This window comes from Myotis davidii, unplaced genomic scaffold, assembly GCF_000327345.1.
Source record: "Myotis davidii unplaced genomic scaffold, ASM32734v1 scaffold111, whole genome shotgun sequence".
Lineage (NCBI taxonomy): Eukaryota > Metazoa > Chordata > Mammalia > Chiroptera > Vespertilionidae > Myotis > Myotis davidii.
The window spans coordinates 3961208-3977181 of NW_006284347.1; the positions used below are offsets into that span (position 1 = coordinate 3961208).

Consider the following 15974-nt stretch of genomic DNA (forward strand, 5'->3'; position numbering starts at 1 on the left):
GGGATGGGCCCTTTAGATGCATCCCTATGTGGCCTGTGTGTACAGTCTTGTTGTTGTTGAGCTTTGACTGCTGTTGGAGTCACTGGGAGGAATTGACCTCCAGGCCGATTGGCTATGAGGACCAGTTATGTCGGTTCTTTGGCCTCTGATTGATATGTATGGAGCATGCTGATGTCAGATGCTGCTTGTTTGAGAGATTTTATGAAGGTCTGAAGCCTGAGCCAGGACAAGCCATTCATATGTCAAAGCTATTGCCTACAGCTTGGGTGGGGCTGCAAATTGGATGGGGAAGGGTCTCAGGGTGGAGTGGACAATGTGAGCCAGGCTGATGGAAACTCAGATATGGCTGCCAGTTAGCTCTGCAACAGTGGAGGTCTCAGCATAGGAACTATGACCCCTCAGAGCACCTCTGTCTGGGAGAAAGCCACCCCTAAGTTCTTGCTCCAATGCCAGACAATTCAATTCCTACCTGTATGTCCCTGGATCCCTCCAAGCTGCTGCCCCAGCACTGGACCTCAGAGGGAACAAGTTCATGTACGTTTGTGCACCAGCCCTTTATGAGGAACTGCCTGGGTCTCCAGCAGCCTCTCTGTCACTCAGCCATAAACACCACTGGTTTTTACAGCCCAAAGTTACAGGGACTTCTATTCCCTGCTCTGGCACCTTGGGCTGAGGGGTCTGGTGGGGGCTAGGATCCTTGCTCCTCTGGAAGGCCTCCACAGCCAAGATATCCCTCCCGATTAAAACAATGCCTCATGTGGGTGTAGGACCAGCCTGTTCTGCTCCTCCACCCTTCCTACCAATGTTCTTCCTTCCTTACTTCTCTATTTTTAGGACTTCCATTCAGCCATATTTCAAGTGGTTCTGAATGATGGTTGTTCTGTATTTAGTTGTAATCTTGATGTGGTTGTGGGAGGTGGCAAGTAGGCATTTAACTACACAGCCATCTTGTTTCTCCCCCCAGAAAGCAATTATTTACCATTAGCCCCTCCACATATATTTTTCTCATTTAAATAATAACATATGCTATTAATAAAAATACATCAATTATGAAGAAAATAGTAATAATTACCCATAATCTTATCATTTGAGGGATGATCACAGTTAATATTCTGGTGTAATCTTTACCAATCTTTTCTGCATTCATCATTAACTTTTGTTTTTACAAAATATTACCCAAACTGTATATAGTTTAGTATCCTATTTTTTTCTTATCCTAAGTATCTTCTTATTAATATCCTGTATATGTATTTGAACACATTTCTGACTTCATCCATAGAATTCTTAGGGTGAAATTTTTTGGCTCAAACAATCAGAAGTCAGAAATTATGGCATGTCACTTGAATCTTACTACCCATATTAAGAGCCCAATATAACATGGTTGATTTATAACTTGCTTGTTATAGAATGGCCATTTTAAAGGATTATATAATTATTTAATTTATAATAACAAGATATAAAATTTGACAAGGTTTTGAAATAATCACATAATAAAAGTATTAATGGCCTACAAATATTTCTCTCTAGGCAATCGGGAAGCAACTAAGAAAATACATACCTCTCCTTTGCGACAACAATACCTAATAACTGATCTTCAAGTCCTTCTGGAGTTATCATGAAATTGAGCAAAGACAGTTTTGTAGCTAGCTCTGGCATATAGTGTGGATTTCTCAGTTTTGTGGTGATATAAAACTTGAAATCAAAGGAATACTCAATAATGACTTCACCAAGCCTGATACAATCAATGCCACCTGTATTTCAGAAAACAAATGAATAGTCAGTAAGCTAAAGTTGCATAACTCCTCCCCCTGTGTTAAGACCTTTCCCAGGTTACTAGTAATTTACAGGAGAATACTGATGTGACAAAAGTCACAGACACGGAGGCAAGTAAACAGTTATACTGCAGGACTATTCATTCTTGGGTAGTATAAGACATTTTCTCTGGTCATGAAGCCTTCTAAATGAAGATTCCTCTTGATGTTACTTCCTCTCTCAATTTTCAGAATCCAGAGTACTGACTATTATACAATGGAGCCTCTATCGATTTTCAACCATGATTCCAAAGTTATCTGTATATGACTAAAGAAAGCTCTTAAAAGTACTAGAGTTTGGCAGAGATAAATTTTTTATAAGCAGAAAAAATATGAGGTGGGCAATGTTTACTCACATGGTCCACATTAACCATTACTATTTCTAATAATGGACTTTGTGTGGTCCACCATCACACAATAAAGGAATTTCAGGCTACCTTAAACTTTTTTATGTTCTCTACTGAACAACCGTGCAGATAACAGTGATTAAAGCAAAGAAGGGAGGGCAAAGTTCATTCTTAATACTTGTTCCAAATTTCATTTCATACATAACAATGATATAGAAGTTCAGAGTTATTAACCTCATTATTAAATGTATGTGGTGGTTTTCCTTCCTCAAAGATAAGCCTCAAAGATAACAATCATCTTTCAGTTCAATTAATATTAATTGACCTCTACCTTGTTTAAAAGTTTGTCTAAGTAGTAAAGGCTCCAAAGATGGGTCCAGTTCTTCGCCAACATTCTCTAACAGAAGCGGAGTTCCAAACTGAATACAGTTTTCCAGTGTTCTCATATAGTCTGAATCTGATAACTTAATAACACTAAGCTGATTATCTTTCTCAGAGTTTTTGATCCACTTATTGGCTTGACCCTGGGGATCAATCATTAAAGGCCTAAAATACAATAAGAAAAATTCTGAGGGGAATAAATAGATATTCATATTTCTTTAAAATTATATAATTTAAATAATAAACATCACCATCAATTTGTGTTTCATAAATATTATCAGGATTAATCTTCACAAAAGTCCTGTGATAAAAGAGTAAAAAAGGAGTTTTAATCTTATTTTTTTTTGAAATGAAGAAATTCAGTCTCAGAGAGCACTTTGACCAAGGTTCCATGGACACAAAATTACTTCAATGTCAGAAGTAGGATCTTATGAATCTGTAAGCTGTGTTCTTCCCAATATAACATATCATCTTCAAGGTAATTTTAATACATGACATCTGTATTAAAATAATGTGAAAAATAATTCTACTTATTTGATAAAAATTTAAAGAGATCTACTAGTCTATAATGGATTTCTTCAGGGTATCAATAGTCATAAACTAAATTCCCAAGTTTAGTCCAATATATGAGATCTATTTAGAAATTTTTTCTATGTAAGTATGATAAAGACTATATTCAAGAATACATGATTCATGGTGTGCTTTCTTCTTCCTCAGTGATAATGCTGTCTTCAGTACAGTGCATTAAATTATCTTTAAAAAATATTAACACAGCCCTGGCCAGTTGGCTCAGTTGGTTGAGCGTCATCTCATGCACCAAAAGGTCACTGGTCAGATTCCCAGTCAGGGCACATTCCTGGGATGTGGGCTTGATCCCCAGCAGGGGGCATGCAGGAGGCAGCCAGTAATGTTTCTCTCCCTTTCCCTTCTTCTCACTCTAAAATAATTAAAAAAAAAAAAAAAAAAAAAAAAAAAAAAAGCACAGAAAGGGGAGTTTTCATCCCATGTCAATTTGGCTTTCTCAGACAGTCTCTTTCCATTTTAACAGCTTGTAGGGATAAAATCTTCTTTCTCTTTTCTTATAAATAAGCTCTTTAATCAACTACTCCCAGATATCTCTGTTCTATTTTCTTTCCTTTCCAAAAGACAAAGCAACCCAATACAGCTGCCAGCTTCCTCGGCTCAAATTGTACTGAAATTTTACTGAAAGCACCAAAAGGTCCAGAGACTAGTCAAAATTTACTTTTAATATCACAGCAAACAGAGGAAACAAGTTCTGAAACTGAGAAAGTTATTTTACATACAACTGCTTAAAAGTTGCCTAGTAATTAGACTAAATGCATCAAGGTCCTATTTAGAGAGACTTTTTTCTTCCTTATTCAGTATATGCTTATTATTGGAAAAACACAGTATTTGTTCTTTCCATTGCAAAAAGTAACAATTTCTGTAAATTAACATTTCAATGCTAGTCAATATTCGTAGTAATGCCTAAATCAGGAGTCCTCAAACTTTTTAAACAGCTGTAAAAAAATCAATAAAATATATTTAAAAAACAAAAAAAAACAAAACGGGAACAAATACAATGTTTGTATTTGCATGTGGCCGTAGTTTGAGGACCCCTGGCCTAAATCAATGTTCTTAGAATTGCAATAAAGATTCCTTTTTGTTTTAAAACAAATCCAATTCCCACTTAACATAACTTTATGTAAGTACGGTGGGGCCTTGACTTATGAGTGTCCCAACTAACGAGTTTTTCGAGATAGGAGCCGTCTCTCAGCTGATTTTTTGCTTTGAGTTGCGAGCTAAAATTCAGGTTACGAGCCAGCTTCAGATACCCCACCACTAGTTGGCACAGCGAACACCACAGTGAACGCCACAACATCAGCCCAGCATCACGTGTCTCACTCGTTCACTTTAAGATTTGACATATGAATAATTTGAGTTACGAGCTCCATCATAGAACGAATTAAACTCATAAGTCAAGGCCCCACTGTATCTATACTAATAAAAAGGTAATATGCTAATTAGACTGGATGTCTTCCGAACATCCTTCGGGACAAAGCCATGGTGGCAGTGGCCGAGGCAGAGGCATTTAGGGGTGATCAGGCTGGCAGGGGAGAGCAGTTAGGGGAGGTCAGGCCAGCAGGGCAGACCAGTTAGGGGCAATCAGGCCAGCAAGCAGAGTGGTTAGGGGCGATCAGACATGCAGGCAGGTGAGCAGTTAGAAGCCAGCAGTCCAGGATTGCGAGAGGGATGTTCGGCAGTCGGACATCCCCTGAAGGGTTCCGGATTGGAGAGGGTGCAGGCCAGGCTGAGGGACACTACCGCCCCCTCCCCCCATGTATGAATTTCGTGCACTGGGCCTCTAGTTACAAATATATCTGGAAAATTGAATTGTGTCCATCAGAGAGATAAGACCATGCCATGGTATTTGTAATCCAAGTGTACCTTATTGTAGGCATGAAAATAATTCTCATCTACATTTGAAATCCTTGAACAATCTGAAGAAAGAAGCATTATCTATTCTGACAGAGGTAGTAATTTTGGGGAAAATCAGCTTTACTGTTAAGTTAATAAACAATAGTGAAGCAACATAGTATTTGCATCGTGGTTAAAAAGTAAGCAAGTCAGAATTTGAGATATAGACACTAAATGAAGTATTTGAAGATGATAATTATTAAAAAACTAACATTTATTGAGCACTTATATTCAAGCACTTTCTCACAACATTCCTATGAGGAAGAAATTATTATCTTCATTTACAGTTGGCGCACCTGAGGCTCTGGGAGGTCAACTAAGTTACCAAAATCTCAAGATAGAAAGCGATAGAGAAAAATTTGAATCCAAATAGCCTGACACCAGTATCTGCACTGCTCTCAACCATTGCACAGTATTATAAACAGACAAACTTCTAGAAATTATGGGCAAGCAAAACAAGGACTGACTAACTATAAGCTATGGTTCTAGCAACCTGATTAGCAAAATAATCTAAAAATCCTCCAGCCACCTCGTTTAATTTATTCACTAGTAGATAAAATATGGAATTTTAAAAATAAATAGTTGACATGCATTTAAGAGATACATACACACATAATACAAACCTCCAGAAAAACACAGGTGCCAGAAACACAGACAAAAGAATTCCAGAACAGTAATTGTGTGAGCTGAAATGGTAGCTAGCCTTGGGGAGTAGCAATTCTAATAACCTACAGGTGCCTTGAGCCATATGTAGCAAGAAGCTAGAACTGAGAGCCCTGTATTAAGCTTAAACCCACAAAAGGTTAGTGAAATCATAGAAAAAATCCCAACTCTATGCATAAAGAGACAAGAAGGAAGTGTTTTGATGCCTGTCTCATCTCCAGCTGGGAAAAAAAGTCCCCTGAGAATCTGTAACCATGGGTTTACATTTCATGCAGGTATAGGATGCAAGTTTATACTATCTATGTACCCTAGGAAACTCCAAGCTGGGAAATTAACATGTATTGGGCCAAAATTATGCCTGGGAATCCTGGAAGAAGGACAAAACACACACTGTAGCTTGAGCAAGAGCAAAAGAAAAACTTAATCCCAGGGTTGGGTGGGAGTATTGGGCAGAAAAATGTCTTGGGCTAAAAACATTATACCTTTACCAATCTTTACCAAGTAGAGATCTCCCACCCCAGGAGAAGGGTGGGAAACTCCTGTTCAAGACCAACCATAGGTAGAAGGCAGAATTAAGCAGTCATAGGAAGGAGGGGAAGAAAGGCTGAAAAAGTCCTAGCCTGCACAAGGGCCTTCCTAAGACTAAGAACCAGAATAACAGAGTCCCACTCTGCCCCGCAAAACAAGCACAGAGTACATCCAGGAAGAGTAAAAATGTAGAGAGAGACCCCCTCTGTATCAGGGGCATTCAGGTGCTTGTGATGAAAGGTAAGGATTTATTTTTTTTATAATGATAGTCATTTATATCAGCACTGTTGATTGAGTTACCTATCCTTCCTCACTGATTTGTTTCATTTTTAATATACTTTTATTGATTTCAGAAAGAGGGAGAGAAACATCAATGATGAGAGAGAATCATTGATCATCTGCCTCCTGCATGCCCCACACTGGGGATCGACTCCACAACCCGGTATATGCCCTGACTGGGAACTGAACCATGACCTCCTGGTTCATAGGTTGACCACTCAACCACTGAGACACACGGTTGGGCCTTCCTCACTGATTTGTAATGCAACTTTAATGTATCTTATATTCCAAAAGAAAACTGAAATTTCCATGATAGTTTTAATATGTTTTTATTGACTTTTAGAGAGAGAGGAAGGAAGAGGAATATAGAGATAGAAACATCTATGAGTGAGAAACGTCATTGATTGGCTGCCTCCTGCACACCTTCTACTGGGAGTAGAGCCCACAACCTGGGCATGTGCTCTGACCAGGAATCAAACTGGTTCCTGGGTTGATGCTCAACTGCTGAGCCACACCGGCAGAGCTTCATTTTTGAAGACTGTGAGTGTGATATCCTATTCCACATTTTACTTAACATAGTGATTAAGAATTGGAAGTTAAATTGCCTGGGTTAAAATTCTAACTCCACCATTCATTAGCTCAGTTATCTTACTAACTTTCAAATTACTAAATCACTCTGGGTCTCAATTTCCTCATCTGTAAAATGGAATAATAATAACACCTAACTCAGGAGTTTGTGAGAACATAGGGCACTTAAAACAGTACCTCGTGAATGTAAGAGCTCCGTAGTACCTAACAGTAGGTTTGAGATATGGTCCCAAGAGAAGATTTTTAAAATTAGATGACAACATGATTGAATAAGCATTTATAGGAAACTATTTCTCAGATGAGAGTAATTTTCCAAAGTAATATAAATGAAAGGATAACAATAAAAACCATTTGGAATATTCATATAATTATCACACTATTGATAGTAATTTTAAAAGGTATCCATGAAACTGCATAAATTATAGTATCTTGAAAATGGACATAAATACCTAGTTAAAATAAATACACTGAATAGCCAAAAACTAGAAAGAGCCCAGGTGCCCATCGACAGGAGAATGCATAAACTGTGATACATTCATACAATGCAATACCACTCAGCAACAAAAAATAGGCATATCATGGTGTGTAGAAGAAACCTTGCACAAAAGAGTATGTACAGTATGATTTGTTTATATGAAGTTCTAGAACAGTCAAAACTAATCTATGGTGGAAAATAATCAGAATAATAATTTCCTATGGTGGGTTGAGGGTGAGGATTTACTGAGATGGGACATAAGAGAACTTCCTGGAAATCATGTTCTGTATCTTGACAGAGGTTTGGATTGTATAAGTGCACACTTTTGTATACACTTTTTAAAGAACTCATGGAATGGTGTTCTTAAATATTAGGTATTAAATTTAATGCTAATTTTACCTCAAAAGAAAAAAAAGCATACATAATATTGAACTTTAGTTTATGATATACATGGATGAAGTATTAGGGAAACTACATCCATGTCTTCAACTTATTTTGAAACACATAAAAAAGGATGATTTGATGAATGGATAGAGGGATGGATAAATATTTGATAAAACATCAAGAAAAATGAAATGTTAATTTAGGATCTAGGAGGTGGTAGTTATGTGGGTACTTACTCTAAAATATTTGCAACCTTTCTCTATGTTTGAAAACAACTTTCAAATAAAATTACTGAAAAATAAATATATTTTATGTTCCTTACCAACGCCTGGAGTTATTAACAATCACTCCATTATCTATGGAGAAAGTATCTGTTGGTAATCCAGCAATATTCCAAGCTCTAATTTTTACTGGATCACCCAAGGTCTTACTCAATGAGAACTCCTCTGAACATGGGAATTTTTTCTCCTGTAAGAAATAAACAAATATCTGATATTTTTCTTTCATCTTGTTGATCAAAATATTTTTCAAATTAAAATATTAATTTGTCATTAGATATTATTTAATAACTATAAGGAACAGAAAAAAACACCTGAATTGAAAGTTGGACTATCGCCCAAACCGGTTTGGCTCAGTGCATAGAGCGTCAGCCTGCAGACTCAAGGGTCCCGGGTTCGATTCCGGTCAAGGGCATGTACCTTGGTTGCGGGCACATCCCCAGTGGGGAGTGTGCAGGGGGCGGCTGATCGATGTTTCTCTCTCATCGATGTTTCTCTCTATCCCTCTCCCTTCCTCTCTGTAAAAAATCAATAAAATATATTTAAAAAAAAAAAAAGAAAGAAAGTTGGACTATCACAGGGAAATAAAGCACAGCATAGGGAATACAGTCAACAATCTATAATAATAAAAGTGTAACATGCAAATCGACTGAACGGCCAAACAGCGGAACGACTATCCAGACGTCCTTCTGGATGACCTTCTGGAAGAAGCCGGGGCTGCAGCTGAGGGATCGAGGCAGCTACTGTGTCTGCAAGGGAGGGATCGAGGCAGCCACCACAGCTGCGAGGGATCGAGGCCCGGCTGCAAAGGCCTGCTCTTGCATGAATTTCATGCACCAGGCCTCTAGTATAGTAATAACCATGTAGAGTGTCAAGGAGGTACTAGGCTTATTGTGGGGATCACCTGTAAGTTATATAAAGATCTAACCACTATGTTGTTCACTTGAAACTATTGTAATATTGAATATCAACTGTAATTGAACAATTTTAAAAATTGTAAAAAGAAAGTAAAAACTAAAATATATTAGAAGAAGAAGAAAAAAAAGAGAAAGTTACACTATGGAAGTACTTTACTGATCCAACAAGAAGGAAAAAAAGACCTTATACTTTTAGTTATTTCTTCACTTCTCTGTCCTTACTATCATCTTTCCCCCCAAAATATCCCACTTATTATTTGAATGATCTAAAAAGAAACATATGAAATATAAAACCATTACCTTGCACAACATGCTCCAATTTTCTGTACATGTTTGTCGAAAGCCAGAAGTAAAAGCACCAAGGTAGGCTATTACTCCTGCTGATACCAAGACATCGCCAGTCAAATTTTCATATACTATTTGGAGGTCATCTGCAGCTTGAGACCATCTATGAGATAAACCATAGGTAAAATAGCCTTACCATAGAGAATGATGGAAGACAGTAATTGAAAGGGCAAGGAGCTTTTAGCTCAGATTCTATAACAAAAAGCTGTGAAATGTTGGACACTTGCTTACCTATAAAATGAGATTAGATCCCTTATAGCTCTAGCATGCTCTAACACATATCTATGTTAAACAAATGAGAATCCACCTTTCACTATCAGAGTATTAGGTGTTGTTGTTGTTTTCAGAATTTGGCCCTTCAGAATAAGCAAAAACAAAACCCCCCAGCATTTTGTCTAATAATTTTCTTCAGGATGATTTGGTCTAGTTGTTACAGGATAGGAGAGATCTTCTCTTCCTCGGTTGCTAGTATGGTTGGATTTCTTGCAATATCCCAAGAAAAAAATTTTCTAAGACTCATATTGGAGAACAAATTATTTTTATTTGGGTGGAATTAAATCCCTGAGTTTCCAAAGTCCCATTTCCCTTAGTCCAGTCATAGAAGAAGTGTAGCTGGGGCCAGTCTCTAGAGTTTCCTTTCCATATTGGAGCAGGATCAAGTCCAGCATCAGGCTAGCTTAGCTTGTGTTTCCCAAAGCAGTCCATTTGTCCATTATAAATGCGGTCCACATGGCTCTGGACCATAGGGCGAATACAAGGAAGCAGGAGCAAAAGGAAGCACAAGCCAAGAGTCAAGTGCAACAAGAAAGAGAACTCCTTTGTTTAGGGGATTATGTATTCGCAAATTTTTGTGGGCTTGCAGTGATGATGCCCATTCTGACCAACTATCTCTGTCCCTAGGTTTTACTGACAGGCACCTTTCCTAGTCCCTGGTCACTCCAACTTTCCTGGGCATGTGTCTATCTTCCTTTTGTTCTGCCCCCTTCCACAAGTGCTTTGCAGAGAACATACCAGTGGTTCCCTGGGGAGTGCAAAGTTGCAGCTTCCTTGTGAAGCTGCCTAAATGACATGCCTATAATGTCTGGTTTTCCCCTTTGTTCCTTTCCTATTATTAATAACTAGCTAATTACAATGGTATCATAGTGGTTTCAGTATTTACTGTTTCAGTATTTTTTGTTAGTCTGCAATTCATTACCCAAAATTATATTTAAGTTGTATAGAAGCTGATATACTATTGCTAGGGTTAATATTTTTCCATTTAATGAACACTGTGCGAAGAAAGTACATTCCAAAACCATCACATCTGCACTGCAAAGTTAAAGGCATATTACTTTATCACGCTATTCATTCAACAAATATAATTAATAAGTGAGGTAGCTGGCTGGCCAGTACAAATAAGTAATTAGAACAAAACTAACTGGCATGGTTAGATCAAGCCAGTTATATCCTCTTTGAAATAAATTTCAACAGAGTGAGCCATATATCCATTATTCCCCACCCCCAACATTTTATCATGAAAAATTTTGAACATATATGTAAAACTAGAAAGACCTGTACAGTGATTACCCACTTATTCACCATTTAGATTAAAAATTACCATTTCCTGCCCTGGCCAGTATGGCTAAGTTGGTTGGAGCATCACCCCATACACCAAAAGGTGGTGGATTTGATTCCTGTCAGGGCACATACCTAGGATGTGGTTTTGATCCACACTCGGGGCATGTGTGGGGTACAACAAGTCAATGTTTCTCTCTCGCATAGATGTTCCTCTCTCTTTCCTTCCCTCTCTCTAAAATCAATAAAAATGATCACTTCCCTTATTTGCTTCTCTTTTTAAACATTTGAAAGCAAGTTCCAAACAATGTCTTTTGACATTGATATTCTTTTTGGAGAACCTTGGCCAGGTGCCTTGTAGAATGTCCCACATTTTCAACCAGACATTTTAAAATCAATGATCATAATAAATATCAAATAAAGTCACATATTCAAGCCTGACATTTTTATATGTTGCTAAAATAAGCAGAAATATGACCTTGATTTTTCTCCACCCAGTCCTCCAATTAGTTTTGAGGCTCTTTCAAGCTTCTTAGCACACAGTTCCACCTGATCTTCTAAACGAGCCTTTTCCTCAGTTTTTTCAGAAAATATATTTTGTAAATTTTCCAAATGATGTTCAACTTCTGCCAATTCTGCTCTCTTCTGATTCAAAATTTCCATTATCTCAGCTAAGGACTTCTGAGCTTCTGTTAAACGGGCTTTCTTAGGAGCCACTACCTGTTTGGGAATAATATATGATGCAGCTGTGATGTATACTCTGTAAAATTGACATCTTATATAATCCTTTATAGATATTATGAATTTAAAATATTTATTATTATACATTCACTTGTTACTTATAATAAAAAATTATATAAAATAAACATTTTGCCTTAAATCTTACATCTTTTTATACATAAGTAAATTAAAATATCTTTATATATCTTGTAAAATACATAAATCATTCTGGACTAGTACACTGTCATCTGTAAAACAGATAAAATATTCTGAACCAACAAAATGTCACAATATGTAGCAAAAAATGACACAATATATACCAAAATGTCTCTAAATAAGTTGCCATTGAACAGTTGCCAAAAACAGAGAAAAATATGTAATCAAATTATAAATGTTTAAAATACATGAATGTGCTTTTTGTTGGTGTTGGTTTTCTATTTTGTTTTGTTCTTTGCATTTCCAAGTCTGTGATCTTCTCAGTCAGGTGAGACCTTGATGTTCAATTTCACTACCAAAACTGAATTTTCCTCAATAAATCTTGAAAAGCCACATTTTTGTTGAGAGAAAAAGTTCTAATTTTATTATGCTCATTAGTGTATCAAGAAAGGGGTTTACCAAGCAAATGAGAAACAGACTCATAGAAACAGAACAGAGGGGAGGAGGGTCAGGAAGCTAGGTGAAAAGGTAAAGGGATTAAGCAGTACAAATTGATGGTTGCAAAACAGCCACAGAGATGTGGATTGCAGCATGGAGAATATATTCAGCAATGTTGAGATAACGGGGTATGGGGCCAGCTGGGTGCTTAGGGCAGCCAGGGACCACTCTGAGGAGAGCATGGTTTTCCAGCCACTTTGCTATACATCTGAAACTGGTGCATAATGAATGTAAACTGTGGTTGGAAAAAAGAAAAAAAGAATAGGGTTTGCAACTTTATCTTTGAGTGTACTATAAGCCATTGGTAGGAAGAATTTAGATGACCAAAGAGAGTATGTATATTTGAAAGAAGGGAAACCTAAGCCTTCTGCCACGAATAAATGTGAAGGCAAAGAGGAAAAAGGGAGGCACGGTATCAGACACTGAATGTCTCACTATCTCTTCTATTGGCTGAAATCTTGAAGGGGGATATCCTATATAATAAAGAGATAATATGCAAATCAGTAAAGGTGACCTGGAGGGGCCATGAGGGGAAACCAGGTCAACAGAGGCCACCAGGTTGGCAGGGGGGCAGAAAGGGTGACCAGGTCGGCAGGGGTGGCAGTTAGGAGCGACCAGGTTGGCAGGAAGGGGGCAGTTCGGGGTGATCTGGCTGGCAACAGGGGGCAATTAGGTGCGACCAGGCCGGCAGGGGGGATATTTTAGGGGCAATCAGGCCAGCATGCAGAGGCAGTGAGGGGTGATCAGGCAGGCAGGGGCGAGGGGGCAGTTAGGGGCAACCAGGCAGGCAGGCAGGTGAGCAATTAGGAGCCAGGAGTCCAGGATTGTGAGAGGGATGTTCGACTGCCGGCCCTGGGATCGGGCCTAAATAGGCAGTCAGACATACCCCAAGGGGTCCCAGTTTGGAGAGGGTTCAGGCTGGGCTGAGGGGACCACCTCCCGCCCCAAATGCACGAATTTCATGTACCGGGCCTCTAGTAACATTAAAATGAACTTGCTTGTGCATATAGCTTTGCATTCTCTGTCCTAGGGGTGAAATTATTGAGCTAACAGGAATATGTATTTCAAGGGACAAGTTGGTTTTGAGGTAAGTCTTTCTTCATCACTATATAAAGGGGGATATCCTATATAATAAAGAGATAATATGCAAATTAACCCTCACACCCTCACAAGATGGCTGCCTACGAACAGGCCGGCAGGGGGGTTAGTGAGGGACGACCAAACGACTAAACAGCAGGCTGTGTGGTGCGGCCAGGCCAGCGGGGGAGCCATGAGGGGCAACCAGGCTTGCGGGGGGGAGGGCAGTTTGATGCAATTAGGCTGGCAGTGGGGGCAGTAAGGGGCAACTAGGCCAGCAGGAGGGGGGCAGTTGGGGGTGACCAGGCCAGCAGAGGGGGTCAGTAAAGGTGACCTGGAGGGGCCATGAGGGGAAACCAGGTCAACAGAGGCCACCAGGTTGGCAGGGGGGCAGAAAGGGTGACCAGGTCGGCAGGGCCCTGGGATCGGGCCTAAATAGGCAGTCAGACATCCCCCAAGGGGTCCCAGTTTGGAGAGGGTTCAGGCTGGGCTGAGGGGACTACCCCCCTACCCCCATGTATGAATTTCATGCACCGGGCCTCTAGTATTAAATAAATAGATAAAAAGTAGGGAAACCCACTTTCTACTTTTGACTTTGGAGGAGACCTTGCTGGATACCTCCCTTTAACACTGAATTAAAATGGTAGTGTGGAGGTGTAGACTGGGAAGTCAGGAAAGAACCTGAATACTTTGGCTTCTCTGCTTAATGGAAAGGATCCAGAAGATTCTACATGTCTTGTGGGTTAAGAGCTTACAGACCTGGTATGAGACTACTGTGGGGAGGGACAAGAGGTTCAATGGAAGAACATACCAAGTAAAATTAACTTTATTTCTTTAACAGGTGTATACAGGTCTACTCCTCTGAAACTAACATTATTAGGAGTACCTCCCCAATTGTTACAGCTGATCACTCATTCTATACTCAGGTTGTTCTAAACACATGCTACCATGTATGTTTACCTGCCTTTTTATTTATATTTCCTGCTTCCTTGGGTAGAATTCTGCAAACTACAGTGTTTTCCTGGTCCTCTGCTAGCCAAATTTACAAAATGCTCTTAAAATCATTCTCTGCTCTCCCAGGAAGTTGGCCCCAGGAGCTACTCCATAACAGGTTTCCTTTCAATGCATGCCATTGCTTTAGGGGATCTTCCCATGCTCTGTCTCTTAACCCTACTTGGCTCTTCTTACTTCTAACCCTTTGAATTAATTTTTTAATCTGTCACTTCGCCCTTTAAGTTTTGGATTTTTCTTTGTTTCTGCCCATCCTTCATCAAACTCCAATTCTCTTTTGGCCCAGGTTCCAATGGGTATAGGTCAGTCTGGCCAATTTCAGTGGTCATCCCTGCTCCCACAGCACCACCACTCACACAGCCCCATCCAGGGTATATCACATCAAAGTATTCTCTTCACCTACTAGATCAGGGGTGGGCAAACTTTTTGATTAGAGGGCCACAATGGGTTCTTAAACTGGACCGGAGGGCCGGAACAAAAGCATGGATGGAGTGTTTGTGTGAACTAATATAAATTCAAAGTAAACATCATTACATAAAAGGGTACGGTCTTTTTTTTCAATAGTTTTATTCATTTCAAATGGGCCGGATCCAGCCCGCGGGCCGTAGTTTGCCCACGGCTGAACTAGATACTCATGTCTGATGTTTATGCTGCAGCAGGACAATTCTTTCTGGTAGCACTTTTAGAAAAATCTTAACTAGCAAATACATGCATAGATTTTAATTTCTGGGAATATTTCAATAGAAAATGGATATGTTGATCCTCAAAATACCTTTGCAACTCTGTCATATACTTCCATAGCCATGATCCATTTACACAGACCCTCAGCTGCAGAAGAAGCCTTAGCAATCTTAGGGGGGTCAAATTCAGGGTTTGTTAAATAGTCACCACGAATCTTCTGCATAACATTCACCTACAAAACAAAGATTTAGATCAGATCTTAAAGTTTCAACATATATCACACAATTATGAGGTGAAAAATAATCACACATAGTAAAAAATTTTGTATAAAAAGGTTATGTTGTCTTTAAAAACCAGTCAGTACTTTTGAGATAATTTTAAAATAAGCATAATTATAGCTGAAATATAAGTCATTTTTGAGCAAAATATTCAAACTTTTTATAGATATTGAGGGAAAATATTTCTTCTAAAAAAAATTAAAAGACTTTTGCGGATTAAGAAAACATGAAGACAAGAAGAAAGGACAATTAAATATTAATAAATAAACAAGGGTACAGATGGAAAAGAATGATATATACTTTATCTCTCATACCGTTTTTGCCGGCGTATAAGACGATTTTTTGGCCCTGAAAAATATGCCTCCAAGTGGGGGGTCGTCTTATACGCCAGGTACACTTCAGATAGACTGCCCATAGTGCTTGCCCCGTGCCATAGTGGCCTCCCGATGCCCGCCCACTTCATTCCACATACCGTTCAGGCATCAGCAGCGCTGCTGGGTGTATGCTCGGCTGTTATGCGATTTT

General features: G+C 39.0%; 1 protein-coding gene across 1 annotated transcript in view; it reads right to left on the minus strand.

Moving 5' to 3' along the window:
* Positions 1-15974, minus strand: part of DNAH12 (dynein, axonemal, heavy chain 12) — a 250257-nt gene that overhangs the window by 41746 nt on the left and 192537 nt on the right. The window contains 6 exon segments of the mRNA XM_015571050.1: positions 1559-1751; positions 2490-2704; positions 8257-8402; positions 9430-9577; positions 11507-11748; positions 15263-15403. Of these exon segments, the coding sequence (XP_015426536.1) occupies positions 1559-1751; positions 2490-2704; positions 8257-8402; positions 9430-9577; positions 11507-11748; positions 15263-15403 (1085 nt within the window).